This window comes from Cololabis saira, chromosome 4, assembly GCF_033807715.1.
Source record: "Cololabis saira isolate AMF1-May2022 chromosome 4, fColSai1.1, whole genome shotgun sequence".
NCBI lineage: Eukaryota > Metazoa > Chordata > Actinopteri > Beloniformes > Belonidae > Cololabis > Cololabis saira.
In genome coordinates, this window is record NC_084590.1 from 33,100,572 (window position 1) to 33,119,163 (window position 18,592).

Below are 18,592 nucleotides of genomic sequence, written 5' to 3' on the forward strand. Positions count from 1 at the left end.
GGTGAGTCAAACCCCCGTACCAACGAGCAGCAGACGTGTGCAGCAAGCAGTAGCATACAGTCAAGGAACACCATTGGTAACTTATTCGGGCAACTTGGTCACAATTCAACACGTGCTCAGGAAATCACGGCATCAATAACGCGTTTTATTGCCAAGGGATTATGTCCTTACAACATAGTTGAGTGGGAACGATTCCAGGATTTGATCCATACATTAGAGCCCAGGTATAAGATACCGTCCCGAAATCACATGACCAACACGTGCATGCCAGCGTTGTATGCCCAAGTTAAGAGCCAAGTAGAAAATGAACTCGCAAATGCCGAACGAGTGGCTATAACAACGGACGCTTGGACGTCATGTGCGACAGAATCTTACGTGACCATCACAGCCCACCACATCGCTCCCGAATGGAAGTTAAATGTTCATGTGTTACAGACCAGGGCATTTAAAGGATCCCACACGGGGAAGAATGTGGGTGCTCTGCTGAAGCAGGCATGTGCTGACTGGAAAATACTCGATAAAGAGCCGGCTCTAGTAACTGACAATGCCACAAACATGATCTTAGCTGGCGTGGAAGCAGAGATGAAACCTCACCTCATGTGCTTTGCACACACAATAAATCTGGCCACACAGAAAGCCTTCAAAGTGGACAAAGTAGCAACTTTGCTGGGGAGGGTAAGGAGAGTGGTTGGCTTTTTTCACCGCAGTGTCAGGGCAGCAGAAATTCTACAAGACAAACAGAAACAACTGGCCTTGCCCATCCACAAACTCATCCAAGACGTGTCCACCCGGTGGAACAGTACCCAGAGTATGCTGGAACGTGCCCTGGAACAACAGCCTGCCATTTCCGCTGCACTTATGTCCAGGGATCTCAGAAGAGGAGAAGAGATTAACACTCTTAAGGACAAAGACTTTTGCAACATCGAAGATATTGTCAAGCTGATGGCACCGGTCAAACTTGTGACCACCAGCATGTGTGAAGACAAGCGGCCCACTCTCTCAATGATTTCCCCTGTCAGATCAAAGCTCAAAAAGAACTTTGAAGCATCAGATGAAGACTCAGTGGTGATCAAAGACATGAAACAAGCATTCAGAAATGACTTGGAGAAACGCTACACTGGCCAGGATGATCTCTTCTACATTGCAGCAGCTCTGGACCCCCGGTTCAAATCTCTGCCCTTCCTGACGGACCATGATGCTGAGCGGACGTTCACAATCATAACAGCAGAAGCTACATCTCTGCACAACAAGGTAAATCCCCCAACACAACATAATTTACTCAACACAAAATACATATTACAATGCATTCTCAAGTCTACTGTCATTAGATTTATTCTGACTGCTGTTACTGTATGTTTGTTCTGTGTTTGTCTTCATTTTATTTCTAGGCAACAGGGGATCCAGTCCAGAGGGGCCCACTGCAGACAAATCCATGTCAGACTGAATCTGCTGTCGGAGATCTGGACATCAGCATTGATGCACCACCCCAGAACCAAGAAGATCCTTATGGTTTGTGTATTTATATCTTGTAATCAAGAAAGAGTTAAACTCATTCTGCAGCTATATTATTAAAATATTAGCATACAGCAACACATTCAATATAATGAGAGAATCGACAAGTCAAGAAAAAGAGTTTAATAATGATGATGATAATACAACTTTTACATATGTGCACAAAACTATAATTAATTCTGAACATCAGGTGATGATAGATGAAATGATAAGGTCAGGTACAAAAAAAATACCAGTGAGGCATGGCAAACAAAGCCTGTAATGTATGGTAATTGTTTTCTATTTCAGATAATGACCCTCCTGTGAAAAAGAAAAAGATGTCAGCATTGGACCAGCTGTTGGGAAAAGACTTTGAAGTGAGGATGGCAGCTACATCTGTAAGAGACAAGGCCAGTGAAGAAGTCAAGAGGTACAGAGAGCGTGATCCGTTGCCCCTGCAAAAAAACCCACTACAGTGGTGGAAAGAGCAGCAGGACTTGCCACTGCTGTCATCTCTCGCTAAAAGGTACCTCTGCATCCCGGCCACCAGTGTGGCATCTGAACGTGTGTTCAGTACTGCGGGAGACATTGTTTCTGCAAAACGTAGTCTGCTCAAACATGAGCATGTGGATCAGTTGATTTTCCTTAAAAAAAATCTGCCCTCCAAAAAAATACAGGACAGTGATGATGAAAATGCATAGTGTAAGTGAACTACGGCTTTTTGACGTGGGAAACTGTTCCTCACACACAGTAGTTTGATTTATTTTACATGTGGCTATTTATTTTATTTTATCTTTAACACAAAGCACTGTGCATTGTTGCCACATTTTGAGATGTTAGTTGTGTAACTTGTTTACTTTGAAACATTGCACCTTTGTTACCTACCTCTAGTGTATGGGCTCAAATTAAAGCCATAAATATTTTGTATCTGTAAATTAACTTTGTACTAGTAGAAATATTTTGTGTGTGTGCAAAAAATATTTGTACTTGCAAAAAAATATTTGTACTTGTAGAAATATTTTGTGCATGTGCAAGAAATTGTGCAAAACTATTTTTTAAGTACAAATATATTTTTTGCACACGCACAAAATATTTCTACAAGTACAAATATTGCAAGTACAAATATTTTTTGCACACACACAAAATATTTCTACAAGTACAAAGTTTATTACAGATACAAAATATGTATGGCTTTAATTTGAGCCCATACTAGTGTTCAAAACTAAGCTCAGGCTGAAATATTGCGGGAGACATTGTTTCTGCAAAACGTAGTCTGCTCAAACATGAGCATGTGGATCAGTTGATTTTCTTTAAAAAAAATCTGCCCTCCAAAAAAATACAGGACAGTGATGATGAAAATGCATAGTGTAAGTGAACTACGGCTTTTTGATGTGGGAAACTGTTCCTCACACACAGTAGTTTGATTTATTTTACATGTGGCTATTTATTTTATTTTATCTTTTACACAAAGCACTGTGCATTGTTGCCACATTTTGAGATGTTAGTTGTGTAACTTGTTTACTTTGAAACATTGCACCTTTGTTACCTACCTCTAGTGTATGGGCTCAAATTAAAGCCATAAATATTTTGTATCTGTAAATTAACTTTGTACTTGTAGAAATATTTTGTGTGTGTGCAAAAAATATTTGTACTTGCAAAAAAATATTTGTACTTGTAGAAATATTTTGTGCATGTGCAAGAAATTGTGCAAAACTATTTTTTAAGTACAAATATATTTTTTGCACACGCACAAAATATTTCTACAAGTACAAATATTGCAAGTACAAATATTTTTTGCACACACACAAAATATTTCTACAAGTACAAAGTTTATTACAGATACAAAATATTTATGGCTTTAATTTGAGCCCATACTAGTGTTCAAAACTAAGCTCAGGCTGAAATATTGCACTTTGTTACTATTCTGAGACTGTGATACCTCTTTTTGTTCCATTTTGTTAAAAAAATAAATACATTAACATGTGATTTTGTTGTTCTGTTTTTTTTTGCCAGTGCCAAAAGCCACAATGCTTGGGGATTTTTGGACTTGAATATTAACCGTTGAATCGAATCGTTCGGAATCGAATCGAATCAAATCGAATCGGTCTGTAATAAAAGGATATCGTTTTTGAATCTGATCGTAACCTGTGTATCTAGATTCATATCGAATCGTTTATCACAGAGAGATGTGCAACCCTACTGGTTAGGAGGGTGTAGAAACGTATGGGTCTGAGAGCCTCTTGACTAATGGAACAGGGCCTATTTTGTGTCTTTTTCTTGCATAATTCACTAACGCTTTAGGCTAGGAGTCTGAATTTTTTATATGTTGTTTGGGGGCATCCCCTGAACAGACAGACGTTAGGTTGGTGCAGATTGGACCTGTACTTTTCGATGGCCAGGGATTTGAATCTTCACCTTTTCCAACATTCGAACGGACACCGTTGCCACAACATTTGACCAAACCAAGTAAAACTTGACCTGTGGCCTCCATATGAGGCCTAGATTGGGCTTGCCAAGTCTGAACTCTGTGAACCCTCTGCAATGCCAACTAGCTCTGTGGAAGTCGTACAGCCACGGGACCAAAAGATCCTAGCAAAGGGCCTTCTGCATTGCAACATAGTCAAAAGTCAGCCTCCCAGCTCAAAGCGTTAGTGAGTTATTCAAAAAACACACAAAAAAGGCCAGAAAAAGGCACCACACACCCTTTGGCACTTCCGAAGGTCGCACGGGTCTGGATCTCGGCACAGTTGATGAGAGTCACCTCCTGATACAGAGTCTAGAATTTCAGCCTCCTAGCTCAAAGCGTTAGTGAACTATGCAAAAAAAGACACGAAATAGGCTTTGCAGGCCCGAAAAGCAACACAGGTGGTGACCTTTGACACTTCCGAAGGTCACACAGATCTGAAACTCGGCACAGTGGATGAGAGTCACCTCCTGATACAGAGTCTAGAATTTCACCCTCCTAGCTTAAAGCGTTAGTGAACTGTGCAAAAATAGACACGAAATAAGCCTCATAGGCAAACCTATAACAATACATAACAAACCTCCTGTGCCTACTGAGCATTAATAACATGTCATAATCGAAGGAGAACTAATTAAAATGGATGTCCTTAACATGAATCTATTGTATTATTGAATTATCAAGGACACTTTCGTGTTCTTGTGTTTAGAAATGTTAAAGATATTAAAAGAAAACCATAACACAATGAGGAAAATACTGTGGCGAACAAGTCGTGCCCAGAGTGTGTCTCGAACCACAGTCTCCCAGACCACAGTCAACTGCACTAACCAGTCGGCCAAATGCTGATGTGTTGCCCAGGCGGGCAAGGCCTTATCTTATCTGTGGTCGTTACACTATGTTCCAAAAAGTATTGTTTTTAATGGACAAGATCCGGCATTTTACGTTGAATTCTATTGTTCAGTGGGTGAAGCTGGGGAAACATGTCTCTGACCCTCGGACCATCAGCACCGGATCCCCTCAAGGCTGCGTTCTCTCTCCTCTACTCTTCTCCCTGTACACCAACAGCTGGACCTCCAGTCATCAGTCCGTCAAGCTCCTGAAGTTTGCGGACGACACCACCCTCATTGGACTCATCTCTGGTGGTGATGAGTCCGCCTACAGGTGGGAGGTCGACCAGCTGGTGACCTGGTGCGGCCAGAACAATCTAGAGCTCAACGCTCTAAAGACAGTGGAGATGATAGTGGACTACAGGAGGAACGCAGCCCCACCTGCCCCCCTCACCCTGTGTGACTCTCCAGCAGACATGGTGGAGTCCTACCGCTTCCTGGGGACCATCATATCCCAGGACCTCAAGTGGGAGCTGAACATCACCTCCCTCACCAAAAAAGCACAGCAGAGGATGTACTTCCTGCGGCAGCTGAAGAAATTCAACCTGCCAAAGACAATGATGGTGCAGTTTTACACGGCCATCATTGAGTCCATCCTCACCTCCTCCATCACCGTCTGGTACGCTGCTGCCACTGTGAAGGACAGGAGCAGGCTGCAGCGTATCATCCGCTCTGCAGAGAAGGTGATTGGCTGCAATCTTCCATCTCTCCAGGACCTGCACGCCTCCAGGACCCTGAAGCGTGCAGGAAAGATGGCAGCAGACCCCTCCCATCCCGGCATAAACTGTTTCAGACTCTTCCCTCTGGCAGGAGGCTGCGGTCCATCAGGACCAAAACCTCACGCCACAAAAACAGTTTTTTCCCGTCTGCAGCTGTCCTCATCAACAAGGCCCCGGTCCCCCCTCCCCCCCGACTACCACGGACTGCCCCCCCCATCCCACTCGACGTTACATTAACGTAAAAATTCCAATCCTGTAACTTTTGCACAGACTCATATCCGGCACTTTACAAACCTCATTGTACATTTCTGTCTATACTTTTTACCTATCCTAAGTTCCTAAGTCACTTTTGTACAGACTCACCCGGCACTTTAGAACCTCATTTTGTACATTTCCGGTCTACATTTTATTTTACTGTTTATACTTTTTATTGTTTATACATTTAATTTAATTTTATCTCGTACATATTGCTTTTATAATTGTATTGTGTTGCACCAATCACCATAACAAATTCCTCGTGTGAAAACTTGGCAATAAACCCTTTTCTGATTCTGATTCTGATTCTGATTAAAATTCTAGCTAAATACATAAAAAAGGGAGGTGAGGTGTGAGCTTCATAACAAAACTACTGAGCATTAATAACATGGGGTTAGCCATAGAAATGGGTGATAATGAGGTGTGAGCTCCATAGCAAGCATTAATAACATGGGGTTAGCCATAGAAAGGGGTGATAACAGCCTCCTGCGCCTACTAGTATGTAGAGTAGGGCCCTGCTGGCCCATATCTATGGGATGATTGTTATCGTTTTGTCCTTCATTCAATGGTATGACTGCAGTCAAATCAGGTGATGGATCCCATTGACTTCGCATAATACTATATCCGTGGTGCTCCCATTAAAACCTCAATAAAACACTGCTAAAACAGCGTTAAAAACATGCTTTTACAAACTGACAGTAACAAACAGTACCTTGCACGACAAAAACTCATAATTTAGCCACTATAATAAAGAATAATATATAAATAATAATAATGTCATAATCGTTGTATATATCACGACAACGGTATGCATTGATTCGCATTGTACAATATCCGTGGTGCTCCCATTAAAACCTCAATAAAACACTGCTAAAACAGCGTTAAAAACATGCTTTTACAAACTGACAGTAACAAACAGTATCTTGCGCGACAAAAACTCATAATTTAGCCACTATAACAAAGAATAATATATAAATAATAATAATAATGTCATAATCCGTGTATATATCACGACCACAGATCCCATTGACTTCGCATAGTACTATATCCGTGGTGCTCCCATTAAAACCTCAATAAAACACTGCTAAAACAGCATTAAAAACATGCTTTTACAAGCTGACAGTAACAAACAGTACCTTGCGCGCCAAAAACTCATAATTTAGCCACTATAACAAAGAATAATATATAAATAATAATAATCATGTCATAATCCGTGTATATATCATGACCACGGATCCCATTGACTTCGCATAGTACTATATCCGTGGTGCTCCCATTAAAACCTCAATAAAACACTGCTACAACAGCGTTAAAAACATGCTTTTACAAACTGACAGTAACAAACAGTACCTTGCGCATCAAAAACGTATAACTTAGCCACTATAATAAAGAATAATATATACAAATAAGAATGTAATAAACCGTGTATATATCACGACCACGGATCCCATTGACTTCGCATAGTACTATATCCGTGGTGCTCCCATTAAAACCTCAATAAAACACTGCTAAAACAGCATTAAAAACATGCTTTTACAAGCTGACAGTAACAAACAGTACCTTGCACGCCAAAAACTCATAATTTAGCCACTATAACAAAGAATAATATATAAATAATAATAATCATGTCATAATCCGTGTATATATCATGACCACGGATCCCATTGACTTCGCATAGTACTATATCCGTGGTGCTCCCATTAAAACCTCAATAAAACACTGCTACAACAGCGTTAAAAACATGCTTTTACAAACTGACAGTAACAAACAGTACCTTGCGCATCAAAAACGTATAACTTAGCCACTATAATAAAGAATAATATATACAAATAATAATGTAATAAACCGTGTATATATCACGACCACGGATCCCATTGACTTCGCATAGTACTATATCCGTGGTGCTCCCATTAAAACCTCAATAAAACACTGCTAAAACAGCATTAAAAACATGCTTTTACAAGCTGACAGTAACAAACAGTACCTTGCACGCCAAAAACTCATAATTTAGCCACTATAACAAAGAATAATATATAAATAATGATAATCATGTCATAATCCGTGTATATATCATGACCACGGATCCCATTGACTTCGCATAGTACTATATCCGTGGTGCTCCCATTAAAACCTCAATAAAACACTGCTACAACAGCGTTAAAAACATGCTTTTACAAACTGACAGTAACAAACAGTACCTTGCGCATCAAAAACGTATAACTTAGCCACTATAATAAAGAATAATATATACAAATAATAATGTAATAAACCGTGTATATATCACGACCACGGATCCCATTGACTTCGCATAGTACTATATCCGTTGTGCTCCCATTAAAACCTCAATAAAACACTGCTAAAACAGCGTTAAAAACATGCTTTTACAAACTGACAGTAACAAACAGTACCTTGCGTGACAAAAACTCATAATTTAGCCACTATAACAAAGAATAATATATAAATAATAATAATGTCATAATCCGTGTATATATCACGACAACGGATCCCATTGACTTTGCATGGTACAATATCCGTGGTGCTCACACGGAATTATACCATTTTCCGTGTATATACCACGGAAAATAGTGGTGAGAGGTCGTAGGCATTTCACGGATTTTTGTGAGATCAGGTTGAAAGAGTCATGGGTGGTGTCATCGGACTCGGTTTTGAGTCCTTGAACATAATTGGTGCAAATTAGCCCGGCCCCTTCTTCTGATTGGTCGATATTTGATAGTCCCTATTATTGTGGCGGGGTTGCTCCCCCCCCTCCCCCACTATAGATACACTTCAGGTCGAGCTTTGGTTTATTACACACACACACACACACACACACACACACACACACACACACACACATACACACACACACACACACACACACACACACACACACACACACACACACACATAGCCACACATATGCATACACACACACAGTTACATTTAGCTACACACGTTTGACATAAAGACTCGTGGGTGGTGTCATCGGACATGGTTTTGAGTCCTTGACCATAATTGGTTCAAATTAGTCCCGTCACTTCTTCTGATTGGTCGATATTTCATAGTTCCTATTTTCTGCCATAACTTTTGAATGGTTTGACATAGAAAGTCGTGGGTGGTGTCATTTCTGATATGCTTATGGGGGGCGGTGGCCATGAGTGCGAGGGCCCGTTCATTGCTGCTTGCAGCTTTAATTTCTTTTGTTGTCAAGGCCAGATATTCTTTTTCGTTTTAGAATTCATAAAGGTTTGAATTTTGTACTATGTTATCGATCAGATCTTCAGGAAATAGATACATAAAGAAACCGATTGTTTTTCTGTTCCCTCAATATTCATTTTTCACTCTTAAAAAGGGGGCAAGTCTCCTTCAAACTGGTCGTCTTTCATTTTCCAGATGTTTCTGCTTTTTTCTGTGCTTGAACTCTGACAGGTGGCTAGATCTCTGCATCTTCTTCTCCCTCTGCATCCTCATCTCCACTGTCACTAGCATCTTCCTCACTTGACTCAGATGGTATTTGTGCCACTGTTCTGTGGGCTTTTCTAGCACTCTCTGCATAGCTCTACACCACATAAAGACACTGTTACTCGCATAATGGGACGATCTGCACAAAACATTATTTTGGATTATTTATTTTTTTAATACTTCAAGTTGCATTCTTATTACCTAAATCAATAGATTTTCCACCAAAAAGTTAAAGCAGATTAAGCTTCATTAAAGCTACATTAATAGTATGAATAGTATTGAAATATAGCCAACAATGCATAAAGTCCAATTTAGTGGACGGGTGATTAAACATAATTGTAAGATCAGTCATTGGAAATCTTAACAATTATATTACTCTTAAGATGTTACTTGATGTTGTCATATTTACTTTACCTGACAGGGTCTCCTACCGTAGACGTTTTTAGTGGATATTCCTGAACTGCCTGATGTTCTTGCTATTTCGTCGGCCATCTTGGTTTTGACAAAAAAAAGATTTCCACTAAACACGGTTGGCCAATGGGTGGCAGTGTATGGGATGACTCACAATAGTTCCACTGTGGTGGCTGATAAGCAATCTGGCCATCAAAACCCATGCATATTCAAGAAAACAGCTTTTGAATAGCTGTCCACTGTAGTGACCACTATGCATGAAAGGGATTCTAATTTTCAAATTGCCATAATTATTCTCAACAACAAGTCAAGTCAAGTCAAGTCAAGTGAACTTTATTTATAAAGCACTTTAAAAACACCAACATGGTCCAAAGTGCTGGATAGGCAAATGGAAGACAACACACCATAAAGCACAGGGCACATAAATAAAACAATCATGATAAGTTAAGTGAATAAAAAGGATCAAACAGAAGATAAAAGAATAAAATAATAATAAAAGGATAAAATAAACTCAACTGTCTTGCTAAGTGTTAAAAGCCAAGGAGAAAAGGTGGGTTTTAAGAAGAGATTTAAAAACAGACAGAGAGGAGGCCTGTTTGATTTGATGAGGCAGGTTGTTCCAAAGTTTTGGAGCTGCAACAGCGAAGGCGCGGCCCCCTCTGAGCTTCATCTTAGTTTTACAACAACCTGACTAAACCTGACCGGAATGTCATTATCCAAATTTTTGTCTGACTTGTCACTGTAGGTGACCACAGGTGACCAGAGGTGACCGCGGTTAACCGCCCAGTTCGGATCAGCCTGCCCATAATTGCCCTTGCTGCTATTTTAGCAGGGATTGCCTGAAGGAGCTGGTAGCCAAAGCTACCTTACGAGGGTGTTCCTGTCAGCTTCGTGGGCAACGTGGCTGCCCTCGGTATGAAGAAAAAGAGGCTTTGAAACTGCTATTCTTTATGCTTCATCCATTGTTTTTATAGTTTATGTGCAGAACCAGTTCATGAGCAGAAACTGACACTTCTCCTGCTAACACTGCTGCTCTTCCTTTATACCAGCTTTGCTTCGCTTTACTTTCTGCTACTCAGGAATTACAGCGCTAGTTACCCACACAACCAAGACACTACTGTCAACTACTGGCAAAATTTGATATGGCGCAACAGGCTATTCCATTGAATGCAAGTAAATATCTCTTTGTAGGGTGTCCTGGTGCCACGTGCACTGATGGACACCCTTATGTCTGAACATGGTGTTCGTTATGGACAAACTGTGACTAGCACAGAAGTCCAACAACAAAACACCACTCGGGTTCAGATCGGGGAGGCCGTTTCTCCCAATCACGCCTCTCCAGGTATCACTGTCATTGCCCACGTGAGCGTTGAAGTCCCCCAGTAGAACAATGGAGTCCCCAGTTGGAGCACTATCAAGTACCCCTCCCAGGGACTCCAAGAAGGCCGGGTACTCCGCACTGCTGTTCGGCCCGTAGGCACAAACAACAGTGAGAGACCTTTCCCCGACCTGAAGGCGCAGGGAAGCGACCCTCTCGTTCACCGGGGTGAACTCCAACACATGGCGGCTGAGCTGGGGGGCTATAACCAAGCCCACACCAGCCCGCTGCCTCTCACCCTGGGCAACTCCAGAGTAGTGGAGGGTCCAGCCCCTTTCAAGGAGCTGGGTTCCAGAGCCCAAGCTATGTGTGGAGGTGAGCCCGACTATCTCTAGCCGGTATCTCTCAACCTCACGCACAAGCTCCGGCTCCTTCCCCCCCAGCGACATTCCATGTCCCCACTGTGAGGGTTTTGGTCCAGGGATTGGGTCGTCGAGGCACCCCGCCACGACTGCTACCCAGCCCACATTGCACCGGCCTGCCATGGTCTTTCCTGCGGGTGGTGGGCCTACGGGAAGGCGGGCCCACGTCGCCGTTTCGGGCTGAGCCCGGCCGGGTCCCACGGGCAAAGACCCGGCCACCAGGCACTCGCCTACGAGCCCCAACCCCAGGCCTGGCTCCAGGGCGGGGCCCCGGTGACGCCGATCCGGGCGACGTAACGGTCCTCCGATGTTTCCTCTTCATGACAAGCTTTGTGAACCGCTCTTAGTCTGGCCCGTCACCCAGGACCTGTTTGCCATGGGAGACCCTACCAGGGGCGTAAGTGCCCCCGACAACATAGCTCCTAGGATCACTCGGGCACACAAACCCCTCCACCACAGTAAGGTGGCGGTTCAAGGAGGGGGGGGAGCAAAGATGAAAGACAAAACATTATAGACGTAATAAACTAATACTATAAATGGGTGCCACATCAACAAGACGAAGGAGCTGGTGTAGGACTTCAGCAAGAAGCAACAGCATGTCTACTACCTACTCATCATCGAGGGTGACTCTTCAGGAAAGCGTGAGCAGGTTGAAGTACCTAGGTATTCACCTCTCCAACGATCTGAGTTGGTCTGAGCACATCTATCTTCAAATCAAAAGAGTAAAACGGAACCTCTATCATGTGGTGCAACTGAGGAAGTTTGAGGTCTCCTTAGTGGTCCAGAAGACTTTTTATACAGGTGTTGTGTACAGCATCCTCACATTACAACATTACACCCTGGTTTGGTAACAGCTGTATGCAGGATCAGACTTTCAGAGATTATGCCAGATCACTCATGTTCTAATGCATCCTTCTCATCCATTCTCACAGGTCGAACATTCATATTAGAAGCACGCAGATGAGAAATAAAATAATAGTAATAAAACAAATAGATAAAAATAACAAGAAATCAGAGATCTATACATTTCTACAAATTGCTTCATGTTTTACAATAATAATGACATGGTAGACATAAAAATATAGCTCAAATTAAACAGTAAAGATGCCTGATTACATCATCATGCTCTGATTTGATAAGACAGTCTTGCACATCATCATGTGTGGGGGTATAAAGCTGTTGTTCATGAAAGAAACATATTTTGGTCAGTAGTAAGGTGGTATTGCAAAGTAAAGAGGTTGTGATTACATCTGTGCCTGTTTGTAAAATATGCGTGACCACCTTAGTGTAATGTTACTGTTTGTGGTTGTCATAGGAGCCTTAGCAGAAGTTGAAACAGCTGTCTGTGAGATGCTGGGGTTCCCAGAGTTTCCTCTTTTGTCTAAGAAAGGGGATCTAACTATTGGAGGAGCTTTCTCCATCCACGGCCAAATCTCACAGTCTTCAAGCTCCCTGACGGATCCACCAGAACCTCTCGTGTGCTCCAGGTATTGATTTTTTTTTTTTTTAATCTCACCTTTATTAGCTTCTCGTAATAAGAGATGTGTGCAAAACTCAGGCCATTGTTCTTTTGCAGGTTAAGTTTAAGGGAGTTTCGTTTTGCTCAAACAATGATATTTGCCATTGAGGAGATCAACAACAGCAGCTCTTTACTGCCAAATATCTCAATCGGTTATAAGATATTTGACAGCTGTGGTTCAACGTTAACTTCAACACGTGCAGTGATGGGTCTAATGAATGGACAAGAACGCACTTCAGGAAAAACCTGCTCTGGTCAATCAACTGTTCATGCCATTGTTGGAGCGTCAGAGTCTTCCTCAACTATTGTGATGCTTCGAATTTCAGGGATTTTCCAAACACCAGTGGTGAATATTTGTGGCATTTAGTCTCTTTTTGACTCCGTCTCCCTTTGATTGCAGTCACTGCTCAAGTCACTGTTAAAAAGAGACAGAATTATGCTGGCACTTTATGCTAAAGTTAGAAATGAGGTGGTGACTTTGGTTCACACAGTGTCAAAACGCAGCATGCTTTTTTATCATTTGTTGCTAAGATGTTTATCTCTTACTGCTTACATGTTGCCTGTGATGCTTTTTCTCTCTCTTTCTTTTTTGTTTTTATATTTCATTAGATCAGCCACTTTGCAACATGTGCATGTCTCAGCAACAGAAAGGAATACCCCTCCTTCTTCAGGACCATTCCCAGTGACTACTACCAGAGCAGAGCCCTGGCTAAACTGGTAAAGCACTTTGGATGGACGTGGGTTGGGGCGGTCAGAAGTGACAATGACTATGGTAATAATGGAATGGCGACATTTATCGCAGCTGCGACTCAGGAGGGGGTTTGTGTTGAATACTCCGAGGCCATCTCCAGGACAGGATCCAGAGAACAGGTTGAGAAGGTGGTCAGAGTAATCCGGAGTGGCACTACAACTGTTTTAGTTGCTTTTCTTGCGCAGGCTGAGATGGATGTTTTGCTTGAAGAAGCTCTGATACAAAACCTGACCGGGTTGCAATGGGTTGGCAGTGAATCATGGATTACATCAGGTCAATATTCCAAGAAGAAGTTTGCTGGTATATTGACAGGATCTCTGGGGTTTGCCATTAAAATGGCAAAAATCCCAGGCTTGCAAGATTTTCTCTTACAGGTTCACCCAAGACAGGAACCGCAGGACATGCTACTTCAAGAGTTTTGGGAAGAAAGCTTTGAATGCACTTTTCAGCCCAGTCTACTTGGTACAAAACAGTGTTCTGGCAATGAGAGACTAGAAGATATAAATAATTCTTTCACGGACGTGTCAGAGCTAAGAATATCTAATTGTGTGTACAAGGCTGCGTATGCTGTAGCTCACGCCATGCACAGCATGTTAAAATGTGGACAAAGTGGTGAAACATTCAATCATTCATGTGTCTGGAAAGATCATATAGACCCGAGACAAGTAAGAAGTTACTATTCAATTTTCTTATATATATATATATATATATATATATATATATATATATACATATATACTGTATCATGTATTGTGCCATTCGTGTCCAAACTGTTTGGTGTTCTGCATTGGTTATGATTGGTTATTAATTAGTTATTAATTATTATTACTGTTGTTATTATTATTATTATTATTAATCAGGTTATTAATATGTTATTAACCTGATAGGTTGTGAAACACCTCCAGGATGTGAATTTTACTCTTCATTCAGGAGAAAGAGTGTATTTTGATAAACGAGGAGACCCCGCAGCAACATATGAGCTGGTTAACTGGCAGAGAAATGCAGCACGAGATGTTGTGTTTGTGACTGTAGGGAGCTATGATGCTTCACAACCAAATGGACAGCAGTTCACCATGAATGGAATAAACATAACATGGGTTGAAGAATCCCAGAAGGTATCACTCAACATCTGTGTAATTGTTTTGAATTATTTTTGAATACCACTGTTATTGCACATTTTAGGTAATATTAAAGATGAAATAATATCTTTCAGCAAACTGACTGCTGATTCATTCTGTTATTACAGAGGCCACTGTCTGTCTGCAGCGAGAGTTGTTTTCCAGGCTTTCGACAGGCAATAATTAAAGGCAAACCCATCTGCTGTTTCTCCTGCATCGCCTGCGCTGCTGGAGAGATCAGCAACTCTAGCAGTGAGTGAAAAATCTCTTCCTGTTTCCCTTAATTGTACTTCCTACCACTAACCTTTCTGAACTAAACCAGGGTTCACTTATTTCATTTTACCTTTCATTCATGTTACCAGCATAAAGACATTTAAGTTTCTCCTGTTTCCATCCAGATTCTGCAGAGTGTTCACGGTGTCCACTGGAATACTGGTCAAATGAGGATCACAGCGAGTGTGTTCCAAAGGTGATTGAGTTCCTGTCTTATGAGGAGACCATGGGTGCCCTCCTTGCTGCTTTCTCATTGTTTGGAGCAGGTTTAACACTTGCAGTTTCATGTGTCTTCTTTTGGTTTCGCAACACGCCTCTTGTTAGAGCCAGTAACTCAGAGCTGAGTTTCCTGGTGCTCTTCTCCTTGACTCTATGTTTTCTGTGTTCTCTGACATTCATCGGCCAGCCCACTGAGTGGTCCTGCATGCTACGACACACAGCATTTGGCATAACCTTTGCCTTGTGCATGTCATGTATATTGGCTAAAACCATAACAGTGGTGATGGCCTTTAAGGCTAGAAGGCCAGCGAACACAGTTCCTCAGTGTTCTGCTTCACTTCAGAGAACAAGCGTTCTCGGCTGTACTTTACTGCAGGTGTTGATTTGTGTGGTATGGTTAGCATTAGCCCCACCATTTCCCTACAAAAATACGGCTCATGCTACTGAAAGGATTATTCTAGAATGTGATTTAGGTTCAGATATAGGGTTTTGGGGTGTGTTAGGCTATATTGGACTTCTGGCTGTGCTATGCCTAATCTTTGCTTTTCTGGCTCGAAAGCTGCCTGACAATTTTAATGAAGCCAAATTCATCACCTTCAGCATGCTGATATTCAGCGCAGTCTGGGTCACGTTTATCCCAGCGTATGTCAGCTCTCCTGGGAAGTTTACTGTAGCTGTAGAAATATTTGCTATTCTGGCTTCAAGCTTTGGGTTGCTTTTCTGCATATTTGCTCCAAAATGTTATATTTTACTACTGAAACCAGAGAGGAATACTAAAAACCAAATTATGGGTAGGAACCAGTCAAAAGCATTATAAAGGGGATGGCTCACTTGTCTGCTTTGGTTTTGTAATAATTATTTTTATCAAATCATGACTCAATTTGACCTTCAAGGTTTTAAGAATCTTGAGCTGACTGCAAAACAAGGTGCCCAAACAAAGTATTTTAGTATTTAATAAGGTCTTTTAACTCCGTTGGGGTGAATCTAGATTATGAGCTCTAAAGGGTAGCATAACAAGTTAGTTTTGTCAATATGATACAGGAATGTAAATAGTTGCTGCATTTTGTTTCACCGTGAATAGTATGCACAAACTTTGCATTGCAGAACAAACTTGCTGTAGTGGGTTGCAGATTTCAAATATCAATAGCATGTATCATTAAAGGCAAAAAAAGAATGTAATACACAGGGAAGTAGTTGAAAGGGGGTTTGGGGTGTCACTCACCTCTGTGCTTGCGCACCACCAATGAAGTTCTTGTGAAATAGCAAGCATAAGTCTATTTGCTTATGCATAATTACTTCAAACTGCCAAGTCTCTCCAAATTAAAATACCCAAAACCTGCTAGAAAAAAAGAAAAAAAAAGACATTTCAAAAATCTTAAAATTTCATGATACAATTACATTGTTTATCTATATCTGTTTTATTTTAGCTCTTTACAACAATTATCGTCTGACATATATACTATAACTAAATACAGTACAACTCCCCAATAAAGGTGTTCTTGTTCATATATTTTTGTCAGACAGTACCCTAAGAATAACCACTCATGTAGTCAGAATGTTGAATCCTTACAAAAACACGTACGGCATTTTAACCCCAGGAATTGTGCTTTATTTAGAATCATAATCATAATCAGAATTGCTTTTATTGCCATGTATCTCAACATACACAGGGAATTGTCTTTGGTTCACTTGGCTCTCTTAAAGCACCACAACGTAACTTTCAGCTTTTGTTGATTTTGGCGGCATCTTTTGGACAAAAGCGGTAGTGCTTTACCAGAACACTACGTTTCCCATGAGCACCAGCGCGTACTGCCGGAGAGATCCTGTCCCGTCGCGTCCATTTGTTTTGATAGCGAATGAAGACGGGACGGACTTTTCTGTTTCACCAAGTGAACAGACGGAACGCAAAAAAAAGATGTTAAACTACTGGAAAGGAATTGGAATTTACCGGGATACCTTAAACAAGGAAGCCAGGGAGCGGTATATGGAGAATATTATTATTATTAACGGTTTGGATCCATAAGAAATCCCTACTAAAGAATGGAGCTCCTCGTCGGAGCTCCACTCTTTAGAAGGGATTTACTGCCGCAGTTCTGCAGAACCAACGTCTTAGGCTACCTTGTTTAGGAGTGTTTGGCAGCTGCTTTGGTAAATGTTTGACTCGCCATGTGTTTCAATAAATTTGTATAATAGTACAACATACAGTACATGTTTTGTATTGTACTCTTACTTCTCTTTTCTTTTTTTTTGAATGTTATATTATGCTGAAGAGACTCCGAGGCGTGAGCAATATTTTTGTTTTCCTCGTGAGATTATTTTTTTCCTCTGCAGCTACAAAGAGAGTTGATATTTTTTCCTCAACAAACTAGTTTTATCTGAAGATTGGGGTTAATCGCACCGCAGAGAGCTGGCCAGCAACTGCGTTTAGCTGGAGAAGTGGGGAATAAAACCTGTATGAATGATCCGACCCCGGTCTTTGTGTTTGTGGTTTAATAAACCCGTGTTTTGATCCGACCCCGGTCTGTGTGCGTGTTAGTTTGTTTACTGTGGAACGTTATGTTTGGTTGTTACAGCCGCGATCCAACCGAGCCGACGACTCTTTCACTCTTTTACTCTGTTATCTCAGGTACTCGGCCTCCGTGGTTCTGCCTCCAAGCAGGAAAGCGGTGAAAAGTTAAACCATTAGGGATCTTTTCCCCACGTCTGTTGTGTGGAGCTGCTGCAGCCACAACACAGCAACGGGTTACCAGCTTCTGCGGAGCTGCGCTCCAAGCCCCGCCCATTTTCGTCTCGACTACGAATCGGGAAGGAGGGGGAAGTGACGTATGCCGTAAAGCAGTCAAAGCCGTAAAAATTTGTAGTTTTTTAGTGTGGCAGGGTTCCTACCATGCTCCTCATAGTTACATAGCGCCAGTGAAGGCGATACAGACCCCTCAGACCATGACAGAGGTGTCATTAAACCTGTTGTAAGTTGATGTACCATCACAATGACTCTGGAAATATGATATTAAGGTGGAAAAGTTACATAGTGCTGCTTTAATGTAAAAAAAAAAAAAATGGAAATATAAACATAAGCAAGAACAATAATACAATAAAAATAAAATGAGATCAAAAATAAAATAAAATAACAAAACCTATGTAAAAAAACGTAGGTAAAATAAATATATAAATATATTTATATACACATAAATATCTGTGTTCAAGAGTTTTGGTTTTAGTCTGGTTTTTAGCTGTTTAACACAGACACAGCTTGAGGGAAGATGCATGCTCTTGTGTCTGGTTGTTT

At 41.3% G+C, this 18,592-nt stretch overlaps 1 protein-coding gene across 1 annotated transcript; it reads left to right on the forward strand.

The window, feature by feature from the left end:
- Nucleotides 1–4,663: 4,663 nt before the first annotated feature.
- LOC133442535 (extracellular calcium-sensing receptor-like) lies at nt 4,664–16,123 on the forward strand. The gene is made up of 9 exons (XM_061720542.1): nt 4,664–4,720; nt 10,432–10,451; nt 10,661–10,734; nt 12,751–12,913; nt 13,003–13,291; nt 13,555–14,361; nt 14,584–14,811; nt 14,943–15,066; nt 15,213–16,123. The coding sequence occupies exons 1-9, from the start codon at nt 4,664–4,666 to the stop codon at nt 16,121–16,123; spliced, it is 2,673 nt and encodes an 890-aa protein (XP_061576526.1).
- Nucleotides 16,124–18,592: the final 2,469 nt, after the last annotated feature.

Bases quoted from the DNA above. Each gene is read 5' to 3' on its own strand.
- LOC133442535 (XM_061720542.1), top strand. From the start codon at position 4,664: ATGTTAAAGATATTAAAAGAAAACCATAACACAATGAGGAAAATACTG. The intron at 4,721-10,431 runs AGTCGTGCCCAG...TTGTCACTGTAG, and splicing joins GGAAAATACTGTGGCGAACA to GTGACCACAGGTGACCAGAG. The intron at 10,735-12,750 runs GCTTTGCTTCGC...TAGGAGCCTTAG, and splicing joins GCTGCTCTTCCTTTATACCA to CAGAAGTTGAAACAGCTGTC.